Raw genomic sequence first — 14,346 nt, forward strand, 5'->3', positions numbered from 1 at the left:
ACTTGACCTAAGGAGGTTAAAGCTAGGGAAACTGAGGCACAGAGAGGCAAAGGGACCTGCCCTCACTCACAAAGCATGGCAGTGGCAGAGCAGGGACTGAACTCGGGTTCTCTGCAGGCCCAGCCCTGCTCACCCAAAGCAGCTGGGGGAGAATCGCTTCAGTCAGGCCCTGACAGCTGCGATACACTTCGCAAGAGAGCCATGCAACCCAGGGGAGTTAACAGAGGCTGTGGAATCATGGCAAGCAGAGGCAACTGCTGCCCTGTTCCCCTTCTCCAGATGGGTGGGGAATGAGAGGAAGGCTGCTGCGTGGCCAGACCCTGCTCCTGCTCTGCGGGTCAGGCACCAGGCAGGACCCTTGAGCCCACCCTGAAATGCTTTCACTCAAGCCTCTGGCTACAGAGCCCAGCCTAGGCTCTGCAAGCCACAGCTGAAGGAGTCCCGGCTGCAATCAGTCAGTGAGGAACCTGACAAAGGCAGTTCCTCCTTGCCCCCCAGCCGGCAAAGGCCATCTGACCCCCATGCTTCCTTTGTTTTATCCCCCAACCCCTGATTTACAGCAAACATTTCCTGTCTCCTCCCTTCTTAGATCACCCAATTTCCTCCCAGGCCACCAAGATTGCCGCTGCCCCAGGCCTTCGAGATACCCCCATACAAAGGCATCAGGCAAAGCTCTATGGTCTACACACATTTCTGGGCCTGTCCCTTCAACTTTTACTCTAACCCAGGAGGTGACGCAACCCCCCTCAAACATTACCCCATTGACATCCCAAGTCCCCCTGAACTTCTGAATGAGCAACCCTATTTCTATAGGTTTCAGAGTAGCAGCCGTGTTAGTCTGTATTCGCAAAAAGAAAAGGAGGACTTGTGGCACCTTAGAGACTAACCAATTTATTAGAGCATAAGCTTTCGTGAGCTACAGCTCACTTCCTCAGATGCATATCGTGGAAACTGCAGCAGGCTTTATATATACACAGAGAATATGAAACAATATTTCATATTCTCTGTGTATATATAAAGCCTGCTGCAGTTTCCACGATATGCATCTGAGGAAGTGAGCTGTAGCTCACGAAAGCTTATGCTCTAATAAATTGGTTAGTCTCTAAGGTGCCACAAGTCCTCCTTTCCTATTTCTATAGCAACCCTCCCCGCAGAGCTTCCGCCAACGGGGGTATTTCATCAGGGTCAAATAGGTCTCAAGCACAGCAGAGAAGAGCAACCAAGGTGCTGGAATGAACTATGACAAAGGGCTTTAAAAAACAAAATGAAAACCAACCAACCAGGTCGCCTGTAGCCAAATTCCTCATGAGTAAGCGGGCTCTGCCAGACAGCAGAAGGGTCTCTGGGAGGAGGAGCTATGGGACGTTTGGAAAAGATTCTGAACAATAAAGCTGCTCGAACTGTTGGATAGGACCTGCCTTCCAGTTCAAGTGCAGTGTTGGCTGTCCCTGCACTAGTGATCACTCACCCACCTCTGAAATGCAGCTGCCTCGGGGTGGAACACTGCAGCTGCTGAGCAGCACACAACACCAGCATGTGGGGGGGTGGGGGGAGTGTGTTTTTAAGAGGGGAAGTGAAGAATAACTCCTACAAGTGGACCTGCAGAAGGGAATAGGAGGGTAGCCAAAAAGTAACCAGAATTTGCCCCAGATATCAGGGCTCTTATTCCAAACATTTGCTAAAGTAGCTGTGGAATCACAATGGAAAGAAACGAGCCTACATGCATGGTGGGACTGGACTGGTTAGGGCTGCTAATGTAATGTAGGAATTTAATCTACCTGCTTCATTTCCGGCCTCTTCTTGGACAACACCCTCTCCCCCATCCCTCTGGGTGTCTCCCGCTGGATCTTAACAAGTCGAAGGGAAAGCGGGGTGGGGGGGGAGGAGAGAAGAATGTAAAAAACTGAGCAGACACACTCCTGGGTTCAGAAAGTGATATTCATGGACATTTACACTTAAAACCAAAAACAAGGAAGTAGGGACATTTCAAGATTGCTCCATTTTTAAAACCCAGCTTCCCAGTTAGCGTAGAGTGGGATGGGGTGATCTGGGGAGGGAACTCCATGCCTGCCGGGGAGCAGCACCAGCTGGCTAAGGGGATGGGTAAGTGAGCCCTTCATCTCTAGGTCAGTCCAGATCAGGCCCCACCAGAAAGGAGTCCAGGGCAGCTGGCACCAGGAGCTGTTCCCATCTGGAAGCGGTTTGCTGTGGAGTCAATCCTTTTCCTAGCAGACGAGCAGCCTCATCACAACTGCCCTCCTTTGCTGGCAGAATTGGCCTGGAGATGGGACCCTCCTTTCCTGAGGGGTCCTGGCCCATGGGGGGAGAAGCACCCTGGCTGGGCAGTGTGGGGACACTAGCCCTGCCACTGGCCAGGTGGCGTGTGTTCTGCAAGGGGGCTTTGGTCAGCAGCGCTCTTCCCCAGCATTAAATCCCCCAAGAGGGAGCAGCAGGACCTGAAAACCTTCTCCCAGACTGTACCTCACTGGCAATCCCCAAGCTTTGCTGGGATCGATCCCCCAAGGCCACTCCCCGAACGCCTCTCTGCTCTCCTGAGAGCCAGCGACTGAAACAGCATCGCCACCATCCACATTCCCCACTCCCCGCGGGCTGGAAGCGTCTTTGCTCAGCGTGTATCCCTGAGGCTGAAGGGTGCCGGGTGGCTGCTCTGCAGGGGGCTGCTCAGGCACTGAGGCGGGGAAGCCCATCTGCTCCCAGCAGATGGAGGTTGGGATCGTCCAGAGGCTGAGGCCCCGGCCCCGGCTACAAGAAGAACAAAGCCACACATTACAGAGGGGAGCTGGAGAGGGCTGCTGGGACCCCTTGGGTGCAACGGGTGAGAGACCCAGACACGTACGCAGCAGAGGGTTTAGAGAGCACCAAACAGCCGACTGGGTGCCCTGCCGGGGGGAGGGGGGGGTTGAAGAAAGCCCCCTTTGAGCATGCCATTGCATGATCTGTGAACCTCACAGTCCAATCTGGGATGACTAAGTCTTCACCAGCAGCCTGCCCCCCATCCAATGCCTCCTCCATCCTGCTCTTAACCGGATGCTTGCCCCAGGTCTCCCCTCCGCACTCTGGTGGGTACGTTGGATTTAACCCTGTGATGCCAGGGGACACCTTGCATCACACGCTGCTTTCCTCTCACACCAGCACTGGCCAAACCCACGGCTGGGAGCCACATGGCTCCTCCAGGCCCTGATTCCACGTGGCCGACGTGCTAGGGGACCGCTGGGTCACAGAGAAAGAGGAAGCAGGTGCTGGGATGGGGCGGGGCCAGCTGCCGGGAAAGAACTCAGGGTCTGTCCTCACTAGCAATGTTAAAGTGCTGCACCAGTGCTGGGGGAGAGCTCTCCCCGCGCTGCAAAAAACCCACCCCCTCGAGGGGCGCAGCTCCCAGCACTGGGGCACTGTCTACACTGGCACGTCACAGCACTGAAACTTGCAGCGCTCAGGGGGGGGTTTTGTCACTCCCCTGAGCGAGAAAGTGGCAGTGTAGACAAGGCCTCGACGAGCGCTCAGCCCCACCCAAGGAACTGGCTCCACAATCTCGGGGCGCTCCCCCATGGCACAGGGCTCTTGTCCTTACAAAGGGCCAGGCTTAAAGACGGCCTTTGCAATGGGGATGGGGGGGGAGGACTTAAGCCCCCCTCCCCGCCCCTAATTCAGACTCTGGGGTTCGGAGCGTGGCCAGAGACCCAGAGGGGAGTCAAACAGACCTGTGCCCCTCTCGTTACCCACTCCAGGCTGCGCAAACATGGTTTCTTTCTGCCGCTGCAGACAGTCAACCCCAGGGCCCAGCCATGTTTGAGCTCCCCAGTGTGGATGGGCCCGGGTCTGCAACAGCACCCCACACCTGCCTCGGGCCCAGCCCCACGCCGTACCTCGGTGAGGAGGATGTACCGGATCGCCCCAGGAACAGGCTCCAGCACCACCGTGGAGAGCAGCTCCTCCGAGAGCAAGGCGGGCCCGGCCGGCAGCCCCCTCAGGAACCTGCAGGGGCACAAAGGGGATATCGGCAGGGGTACGTGGGGCACACCCCAAGAGAGGGGAGATGGGCGGGTGGTCAAATGGGGCTAGGAGTCGCTGCCCTCCCAGTCATCCCCCCCTGCGCCGGGTCACTTCGGGCTGCCCCTCATTTGCTCCAGACTGGCTCTTTCTCACCAATGCCCTCTCCAGGCCCCCAGGCCTAGCTCCTAGAGCTCCCGCCTTAGTCCGTTGCGGGCAGACCCCACTAGTGCTGCCTGACAGCCTCAAACCCTCTGGCCGCTGCAGGCCCTGGGCCCCGGGAAATGCTCGCCTGGAGCAGACCCTGGCACCAGGGCTGAGAGCAGCCGCTAGAGACCCTGGACGGACCAGAATCAAACGGGCCGGGCAGAGGGAACAGCCCTGCTGCCAACTTTCTCCTGCTGCCCCACTGCACCTCCACCCCAAGCACTGCCAATGTCCCTCAATCCCAGCCTGCAGCCCCCTCCCCTGGGAGCCCTCAGCTCTACCGATACCCCTCAATCCTGACCAGCATTTCCCTCCCCCGACCTACGCCCCTCTGCTGGTGCCCCTCAGTCCCGACTTGCAGCCCCTGCTACCCCAGTCCCCAGCACACCGCGCTGGCTGAACAGGGCGGCTGGGACTTACTGGCCTCCATTAGACTCAGGAGGGAAGCTGCACTTCACCACTTCCACAAACTCATCCACCGTGTCCGCCAGGGTGAAGACCACGGCGTTGGGGCCAGCGTCAAAGGTGTAGGCCACCTACAACAGAGCGGACGTGGTCAGCACAGCACGCGGAGCAGGGCTGCCTGTCGCCCGCGGGCTCCAGCGCCCGGCATCCCGAACACTCGCCCAGCCCCACAGCCGCAGCCTTTGCTGGCCCAGGGCACGTCTCCACACTCCGGTGCCCTGCGGCACACTGGCACCAGAGCAGGGAGCTCAGGGGGCAGGTGAATGGGGCTGACCAGAGAGAAACACCTGCTGGAGGAAGGCAGCAAGAAGAGCAGCAGCTGCTTCCTGTTTCATCTGCCCCCTATGAGATGCACATCCCTTCCTCCGCCACGCCACGGGGCCGATGCTAGCACGGCCAGGTGGGCAAACAGATCCTGCCCAGCGGTCCATGAGTTCTAGTATTCATGGGCAACACCCGGTGCTGCAGAATGAACCAACCCCCTCATCCCCCGACAGCTGCATCTGGGGTGGGGATCCCTCCCTGAGCCCTGCAGAGAGCAGTGGGGCCCCTGAAGCGTGCGAGCCGACTGCACCTCGTCCTCACATCCACCAACTGCTCGACTCCATCACGCCCCAGGGATCGGGGCCGCGGGATCCCACACATTTCCCACAAACAGTCAGGGGCGTGTGATGGAGATGTGCTGAAGGTTAGTCACTGGGGAAGGGGGGTAGGTGCTGCAGGGTGGGTGGCAGAAGCCGGGAAGGATAGATCACTCACACAGGGAGGTCGATTTTAGTTGGTTTCCTAGGGGCAGGTCGTCTGGGGCAGCAAGGATCCTTTCGTCACACACCGGAGCCCTCTATGGGGGAAATCGCTCCACTAGGAAGTTACCTCCCGCGTAGCGGTTACAAGTCAGTGCAGCCCTACACCGGTTTGCTGTCCTGCCCCGGCACCCTGCCTGCGCTGCCCTCAGTTAGGTGGGAAGCGGCGTCTCCTGGACACATACCCCAGAGCTCCCAGTGCCGCTCCAAGCTGCAGCGCATGGTAGACAATTGCACATGGTTGGGGGGGGCCCTCTTGGGTGCCAGGGGAGAAGGTGGTAAAAGTCTCCCAACTCCCACAATCTTCCTGGGGAAATCCCAAGATTCCCTAGGACCTGCTTGAGCACACGTGCTCAGTGAGTGACTGTAGCGCCCGGCACAGCAGATCGGCCCCGGGAGATCTCAAAGGGGTGGCCAATGGCTCATGTTCTGAGCAGACAGACACTACCCTCCGATCACGGGGCTCTGACACTCGCTCCCCTGGCCCCTGTCGCCTTGGTGAAAGGACAGCCGCTCTCTGAACCAGGAGGCCCTGCCCGAAGTGCCATGCTGTGCACCCCTGATGCCAGTCCAGGTATCCCACTCTGAGCCCACCTTGGTCTTGCCGTGGTGCGCGTTGAATCGGTGGGCCAGGGCGATGATGCGCCGGGAGATGTCGTTGAGGTAGAAGATGGGAGGGAAGGTGTCCAGGCAGGTGGCATGGAACTGGTTGCTGTCCTTCATGGTCAGCTGGCCAAAGCCCTCAAAGTCTCGCTGCCGGATGAACTGGATCATCTGGGCCATGCGCTCCGGCACCACTGCCTCTGCGCGATGCTGCAATGGGGCAACAGGGACAGTTACACTGGGGGGGGGCCCCACTGCATTGGGATGGGGAGACCCACAAAGTCTCATTACTATTTTGGGCACCTGTGCCATCTCCTTGGCACCATCGTCCAGTGGGGGCACCTCATCACAGCACGAGGGATGGACTGCACCATCTCTAACCCTGGGCCCCACACAATCATCGGGAGGGGCTGCTCCCAGCAAGGCCCTACCCACCAACAATGCCCCTACAAAGGTGGGAAAAGAGCCAGGAGAGCTGGAGGAGTCATAGAATCATAGAACTGGAAGGGACCTCAAGAGGACATCTAGTCCAGTCCCCTGCACTCATGGCAGGACTAAGTATTGTCTAGAGTCCATCCTTGACCGGTGTTTGTCCAGCCTGCTCTTAAAAATCCCCAATGATGGAGATTCCACAACCTCCCTAGGCAATTTATTCCAGCGCTTAACCACCCTGACAGTTAGGAAATTTTTCCTAAACCACTCTTGCTGCAATTTAAGCCCACTGCTTCTTGTGCTTCCTCAGAGGTTAAAGAGAACAATATTTCCCCTCCTCCTTGTAACAACCTTTTACATACATGAAAACTGTTATGTCCCCTCTCAGTGGTCTCTTCTTCAGACTAAACAAACCCAATTTTTTCAATCTTCCTTCATAGTTCAGGTTTGCTAGACCTTTAATCATTTTTGTTGCTCTTCTCTGGACTTTCTCCAATTTGTCCACATCCTTCCTGAAATGTGGCACCCAGAACTGGACACAAAGCTCCAGTTGAGGCCTAATCAGCGCGGAGTAGAGCGGAAGAATTACTTCTTGTGTCTTGCTTACAACACTCCTGCTAATACAGCCCAGAACGATGTTTGATTTTTTCACAACAATGTTACACTGTTGACTCATATTTAGCTTGTGGTCCACTATGACCCCCAGATCCCTTTCCGCAGTACTCCTTCCTAAGCCGTCATTTCCCATTTTGTATGTGTGCAACCGATTGTTCCTTCCTAAGTGGAGTACTTTGCCTTTGTCCTTATTGAATTTCATCCGATTTACTTCAGACCATTTCTCCTGCTTGTCCAGATCATTTTGAATTTTAATCCCATCCTCCAAAGCACTTGCAACCCCCCCAGCTTGGTATCGTTTGCAAACTGTATAAGTGTACTCTCTATGTCATTCTCTAAATCATTGATGAAGATATTGAACAGAACCAGACCCAGAACTGATCCCTGTGGGACCCCACTCCTTATGCCCTTCCAGCCTGACCGTGAACCACTGATAACAGTCCCTGCCCACCAGGAGTCAGTGCACAGCTGCTCCCCACTGGCTGTGGAGGGCTGTTTTGTCCTGTTTTGAAGGGGATGTCAGGCGGGAGGGCTCCCAAATCTCCCTCCCACCCTCTGGATAGAATTAGTGCTTCAGCTACGAAGGGTCTCCCCAGACGCCCTCAGTCACATCACAACGCGGCAGCTGGCTGAGTTGTTAACACAGTCAGGGATGTTCCAGCAGCTGGCTGAAAACTCGGCCCGTGGCCACTTGGGTAGAGCCTGCTCACCCCCGAGTAAAACCTCCCCAACGCGCAGGCAATACCCTCGGATCCAGCAGCCCCCGCAGGAAGAGACTCGGAGCTAAAGGGCCTCGGTGTCTCCAGCCGCACTGCGTTACAGCCTGCAAGCAATGAGCTGGTTCCCCGAGTGCATTCAAAGGTGCTCAGTCACTGTAGTGACCAGAGCCCGAGTAACACTGACATGGATCCGTTGTGCTGGAAGGAGTTGGAAAAACACCACCAAATGCACTCAGAGGTCCAGCAGATTTTGCAAGGGAGCACGGCATCAGGCCCAGCAGCCCTGCAGACAGCATGGACGGAATAACCTGCCCGTTCCCGGCCACCATTAGCTAGAGGTCAGCTCAGGCCCTGAAGCAGGAGAGTTTGGATTCCACCAAATTCCACATTTCCAGTCTCTGGGGTCAGGAGTCAAACACGCCCCCCAGCAGGGCTCCAGGGGCAGGTGCTGGAGCACAGGGGAAGTGGGAAGTTAGCATCAGGCCCCCTTTGCTATGGGATTTGAGTGAGTGATTTGGGGGTTATTCCAAACGCCAGCGCCCCCGTCCGCCCCAGCAGCATTGCAGGGACAGCTAGATCAAACGTGAGCAAGAGAAACACCTGCCCCCACACAGCTGAGAACAGGGCTCCAGCCTCAAACCTTCAGCAAGCGGCTGGTGTCCACGCTTGTCTGCATCCCAGCTGTGCTGCCCACCGGTTTCTTCTCAGCGCTTACCTGCGGGGGGGGGGAGAGGAAGAAAGCTCTTCGCATCAACATCCCCAAGGGCTCTCCCCACCCAGAGGAAGGTGCAGCGGCCCCCAGATGCTTGGGGAACAGATCTCACCACCTGGGGCCAGTCAGCTGCCCCACCCCAACTGGGACATTCTTGGGAGTATCTCACCCCTAAACCCTCAGGACCACTCTGACTCCACGCGCCCCAGCACACCAGGAACAGACACCGCTCTCCCTCCCAAGTGAGGACGCAGCAAACCCCAGAGCCCAGGTCTGGGTCGATAGGTTCTCAGTCTCGGAGAGCGACTGTCTGCAAGAGCCCTACTAGCCAGAATCCCATCTGGAACATACCCCCGCGGATGACCCTCCAGCCCCTTTGGGAGGCAGGCCCGGGACTGCAGGGGAAGTGAGCCACAGGGAGTGGGAGTGACTGCCCAAGGTCTAGTATGCGGGAGAGGCTGGCACAGAACCGAAGAGTCCTGATGCCAAGGTCCCTGCTCTAACCACTAGCCCACACTTCCCTTCCAGAGCTGGGAACAGGACCCAGGAGTCCTAGCTCCCAGGGCAGAACCAGCCCTAGGTCTCACTCTTTCCTCACCATCCCATAATGCTTTTCCTGCCCCACCCTCAGGCTGGATGGATGCCGTGACCTAGGGGTACCAGACCCGCTGGGTCGCCCCCCGGTTCTCACTCACCACCAGGATGAGCACTCTGAGCTCCGGCCAGTGTGTCTCTGGCGCCACCTGCTGGGCAACGCTGTCCTTGCCGTCAGGCCGCTCCCCCATCAGCCACTGCACGAAGCCCCCAAGCATGCTCCTGCAGGCGCTGCCCGATCCCTGGCGGGCGACGTCGGAGAGCTCGCCCTCCACGCCATACAGCCGGGCCAGGGTGTGCACTGGGACAGGAGACGGGGTGAGGTCAGCGCGGCTGGGGGACTCGCTCCCCACCCATGGGGCCTGGCCCCAGGGCTCTGGCCAGCTGGATCCTCCTCCACCAGCATCCAGCCCCCTGGGCCGATCCTAGGGTCGCTCGTCCCCAGACAGCCCCCCCCAGGCTTCTCCCCGAACCTCACTACAGCACGGCCCAGCCACGGGGGAGGAAGGGGACAGCCCAGCAGCCCAGTGCAGGGCATTTGGGAGGGGAGGGGGACGAGAGGAGAGAGAGACACATGGAAAGCCCACCCTCCATTCCCTGGAGAGCCGGGGACAGTGTGTGTGTGGGGGGGAAGGGACAGCCCGGCACCCTCTCTCAAGAGCCAGGAGCAGGGACAACCCAGCGCATGCACACCACCCACTCCCCCCTCCCGAGAGCCGAGGGCAGGGTGTGGGGGCAAAGAGGGGGGGGACAGGAGCTGGGGCAGGGCTCACACCCATGCACTCACCCAGGCAGGCATACCCCGCTGCTGAAGACGCCAGGCCGGCCGCCGTGGGAAAGTTGTTCACCGAGGCAACGTGCACTTTGTAGGACAGACTGAGGGGGGCCGCGGCCCCAGCACTGCCGCCCCTGCGCTTCCTGGCCAGGCGGCGCACTGCAGGACAGAGCAGAGCGGGGCTTAGATGTCCAGAGGCATCTGACCTGCCCCAGTGGGTTCCACGGGGTCTGGACTGGGGGCAGCAGGTCCATGGTTAGCACCTAACACCCCCACTCCCTTTTGGGTGCTGGAGAGAAGACAATGAGCAAGGCAGCAGCAGCAGGGCCATGGTGCCAGCCACAGAGGTATCTGCCTGCCCCTCCTCGCTCTCCTGGATGGGTTCTGGGCAGGGCAGGAGAGGGCCTGCACTGGGGTAGCACAAGGGACTTTTAGGGAGCGGGGTACATCCCAGAGAAGCAGCCTCCACCCCGCAATCTGCAAGGGTCCCAAAGCACTTCACAAGCTTTAAATACAGCCCTTCAAACCCCAAAGAACACGGGGGAGGTTTTACAGAGAGGGAAACTGAGGCACAGAGCAGGGCGGCGACCTGTGCAGGGTCACGTGGGGAACCACTGGCATGGCTGGGAATGGACCCCAGGAGTCCCACCTGCAGCTTGCATATGGCCTTGTGGGGAGGTACTGAGCACGCCCAGTGGGGATCATGCTCGCAGCAAGTTGGAAGTATATGGGCAACCCAAGGGACTGAGACAGACCTTGACCGCAGGGAAAGCTGGGGGCTCAAACTGGGGCCTGCCCCTTGGCAATTCCAGCTGCTCACCACCAGCCCACCTGGCTGTGCCTGCCCTGCCCCCAGCCAGGATACTCACTCTCCCGCAGGCAGGACTGCAGCCGCGGGTGCCCCACGTTGGCCTCTTCCCCGTTCAGCCAGAGCCGGTCCTCTTTGAAGTCTCTGCTGATGGCGGCCGTGGTGGTGGTTTTAAGCTGGGAGGGAGAGATCAGAGTGCGCTGAGCTGCAACCAGGGCTAGGCAGGGGCGTTCCAGCGACGTGCAAGCACATGGTTAGATTTAGCTCCAGGGATTAGTGCTGAGCCCCGCCCCGTGGCAGTGGCCACTGTGTTCCACCCACGGGGCCACACGAAGCCCCCATCCCCATCTCAGAGGGGGCCGTGGATCAAGTTCTATTTATGACGAGGAAGAACAAAAGCCCAAAATTATTCTAATGTATCACGATTGCTCTCTATCACGGTAGCACCCAAAGGCCCCCATTGTGCTAGGTGCTGTATACAGGCAGAGTGACACAATCCCCTGAAGAGCTGACACAGGTGGAAGAGGGAAGAGACTTGCCCAAGGTCAGCAGAGGTCAGTGGCAGAGGTGGGACTAGAACCATGGTCTTCCAACTCCCAGCCCAGCACCCTGCCCACTGGTCACCCCCTCCCCCTCCATTCAGAGGCTGCTACCCGGCTTTGCTGAATGTGTGAACAGCTTCTGTGCAAAGTTTACTTTGTTTTACAGAGCGGCTCCTCTCTAACCGCAAGTGTACACAGAGCAAAAGCTAAGTGCCCCCAACCCCTTGTTCCCAGGGGGCAGCGGCTTGCACATTTTGCTAGGATAATAATAAAAGGTTTCTATTTATACCACCACTTACCTGTGAACTCACAGCTGCATAACCCCCGCTGGTAGGTAAATACTATCATCTCCCACTTTACACATGGGGAAAACAAGGCAGAGTTGGGAAGTGACTGGCCCAAGGCCACACACAGCAAGCCAGTGGCAGATGTGGGAAGAGAACCCAGGTGTTCCTGCCACCAGGCAATACTCCCTCCAATGTGAGCACTTCTAAAATGGGAAGAGACATCGCCAACAGGCTGGCACCTCTCACCTTTATGAGAGCCAGACTGGGCATGACCTTCCCAAGGCCCTAGAAGTGCAGTTTAAACTAGGTGTCTCTTTGGGGCTGAGGGGCAACAAGTCACCCGAGACGAGGCAGCATTTCAGCACAGGCCACGGGCCAACCAGAGATCCCTTCGGATCCCAAGCCCCCACCTTTTCACCAGGCTGCACCCACCTCGCCCTGCGGGGAAGCGCTGAGCTAATACGTGGCTGATACATGTCTCCAAGCACACGTGCCAGTTCAAACACTGCAGAGGGACAGATCACAGTGCACAGGGATCTACAAATGAAGGGCAAAAGGGAACTCCATTGAATTTCCGGGAGTTAATGATTACACCAAGGGATAGACTGGGCCAAATGAGATTAAAATAAGAAAGGGGGAAATTTTGGCTAAATATCAGGGAAATAAGTCCCAACGCTGTGACCCAGGAGGCTGTGTAATATTGTCCCAAGGGAAGGGACAGGAGCCACAGGGGACAATCATGTACTGGTCCTTGGGGAATGCACTGGAATGATGATAACATAGAAAGTAGAGAGAGGAAAGATTTCTATGACACGCTGACAGTGGGGTTTATAGCAAACCACACTTTAGGCAGATGTTTCTCCCACAGTGGCCCATCATTTCCAAGCCCTTTGGGAAGAAAGTTACCACCTGTTTCCTTGAACATTTGCCTGATTGTACCCAGAAGAAGAGTGGCTGCTGTTGTTTCACTCTCAAATGAAACCCCCCTCTCTGCTCCAGTCCAACCGCTAACAATCTCTCTTCTCTACCAGCCTCAGCTCCGAGTCACTCCCGAGAAGCATCTTTCCTGGGCTTTTATTACAAGTTCATACCAACCTGATCCTGGTGCAGGGTGACGCTCAGAGAGGAATTGATGGGTAAAATCAGCTCTTCATCTCGCTTCCCCCCTGGAAGAGATTAGATGGCAAAATCAGCATGGAGAGTCCCCAGTCATTAGTACGGGGCTGGGGTTCTCATCAGACAGTTAATCACTCAGGTTCCTGCCTCAGCAGTTGCTCTCAGGCACGTGGAGACCCATCAGAGGAGCCCAATAATGCAATAAAAGAGAGAGACCCAAGTCACTTCCAAATAATCCTCATCAGTCCACAGCGAACTGGCTACAAGAAACAGGTCTGACGAGATCAGGCTACAGAATTCATTCTGCTTGCCTCACCCAGTCCTGGTTAGATACCAGGGCCTCTGTTTTAATTTATTAAATCCTACAGCGTGTGCTGCCACGACAGCTGGAGGTGCTTCTGATGCAGAGCCTGAGACAACCAAGGAGGGCAAAATCTGCAAACTCAGGAACAGAGAACAAGCCAAAGTCAGCCCCATTAAAGACAGGCCTGATGGCCCGCCCTGCGGGGGACATGGGGCAGAACAGGGTGCCAAGAGCCCCCCCAGAGACCTTTGCCCCAGTGATGGCGAGAGCCTTTCCCCTAGCTGTGCCCCCGTCCCGCAGTGCTCTCTGTTCCAGTCCTGTTAGACTGGAAGGGGACCTCACCGGGGTCACAGGGTTTGGTAACTTTCAGCTCCTCCAAGACTGCCAGACTCAATGAGATAGGCTTTGACAGGGCTCTTCTCCCGGCCCAGACCCGCTCCGCTGCCCTTGATGAAAGGCGCCATCTGGAGGGGCCGGGGGGGGCGCGGGGGGGGCGCGGGGGGGCCCCCGCTGGGCGGCGCAGCCCCTGCCCCGAGGAGGTTACACAGTCTAACAGACACGGGCGTTTGCTCGCTCAGGCCGACCCCAGGGCCTTCCTGGGGGATACGCGCCCCCCTCTGGGGCGCTGCCCTGGGACCGGGGGGGGCCCGGCCCGGGGGGGGCGTGCCCGGGGGGGGGGCAGGGGATACTCACAGTACTTGACGACAGCGATGTTGACAGGGGCTGTGCAGGTCACCACGGTGAGGGGCGCCTCCTCAGCCATGCCGGGGGCTGCAGAGGCCCAGGGAGGGAGCCCAGGGAGGGAGCCCAGGGGCGCCCCAGCGCGGAGCCCAGCTCTGGCTGCCCGGCCAGGCAGCTGCCCTCCCACACGTGCCTGCCCCGCGCGACGCCCCCGCCCCCCCCATCAGCTGGCGGGAGCGGATTGGCTAGCGGACCAGCAGCTGCTACAGCCGCTTCCAATCAGCACCGGCCCCCCCGCCCGCGGCTGGCTCCGTCAACCAATGGGAGGGATCGGAAGATGGGCGCCGGCCGCTCCCTCCGCACCCAGCAGGGGGGACCCTGGCGGCGCCGGGTGCACGTTACCACCCGGAGGCTTTGAGCTGGCACACGAAGAGGGGACTGTTGCTACGGTCGCACCAGGTGCCATATTCCAGAGTGGAACAGCATGCACATGCGCAGTCTATACAACTAGCGTCACCGTCATTCAGGCCCGAGCGTTCCAGCGTCGGCCATGACACTATAGGCAAATGCAAGGGAGAGGTGCGGGCTGGGGCGGCCAGAATTAGGGACTGATCCTGCAGCTGAGCAGCCTGGGGGGGCTGATCCTGGGGTCACTGACACCAGACTACCCAGGGT

The 14,346-nt window shown here is 58.2% G+C and overlaps 1 protein-coding gene across 1 annotated transcript; it reads right to left on the reverse strand.

Moving 5' to 3' along the window:
• Positions 1-1,920: 1,920 nt before the first annotated feature.
• MVD (mevalonate diphosphate decarboxylase) lies at positions 1,921-13,873 on the reverse strand. The gene is made up of 10 exons (XM_084644852.1): positions 13,684-13,873; positions 12,666-12,736; positions 10,803-10,917; positions 9,946-10,092; positions 9,260-9,459; positions 8,493-8,567; positions 6,078-6,296; positions 4,636-4,751; positions 3,885-3,993; positions 1,921-2,763 (listed from the first exon to the last, which is right to left on the reverse strand). Exons 1-10 carry the CDS (start codon positions 13,751-13,753, stop codon positions 2,683-2,685), a joined length of 1,203 nt encoding a protein of 400 aa, XP_084500978.1. The 5' UTR covers positions 13,754-13,873; the 3' UTR covers positions 1,921-2,682.
• Positions 13,874-14,346: the final 473 nt, after the last annotated feature.

This window comes from Lepidochelys olivacea (genome assembly GCF_965140295.1).
Source record: "Lepidochelys olivacea isolate rLepOli2 genome assembly, chromosome: 12".
NCBI classification, from domain to species: domain Eukaryota; kingdom Metazoa; phylum Chordata; order Testudines; family Cheloniidae; genus Lepidochelys; species Lepidochelys olivacea.

Bases quoted from the DNA above. Each gene is read 5' to 3' on its own strand.
- MVD (XM_084644852.1), bottom strand. From the start codon at position 13,753: ATGGCTGAGGAGGCGCCCCTCACCGTGGTGACCTGCACAGCCCCTGTC. The intron at 10,918-12,665 runs GTTGGTATGAAC...TCTCCCTCCCAG, and splicing joins TCACCCTGCACCAGGATCAG to CTTAAAACCACCACCACGGC. The intron at 6,297-8,492 runs GTTTGAGGCTGG...GCCCCATTGCAG, and splicing joins ACACCAGCCGCTTGCTGAAG to CATCGCGCAGAGGCAGTGGT.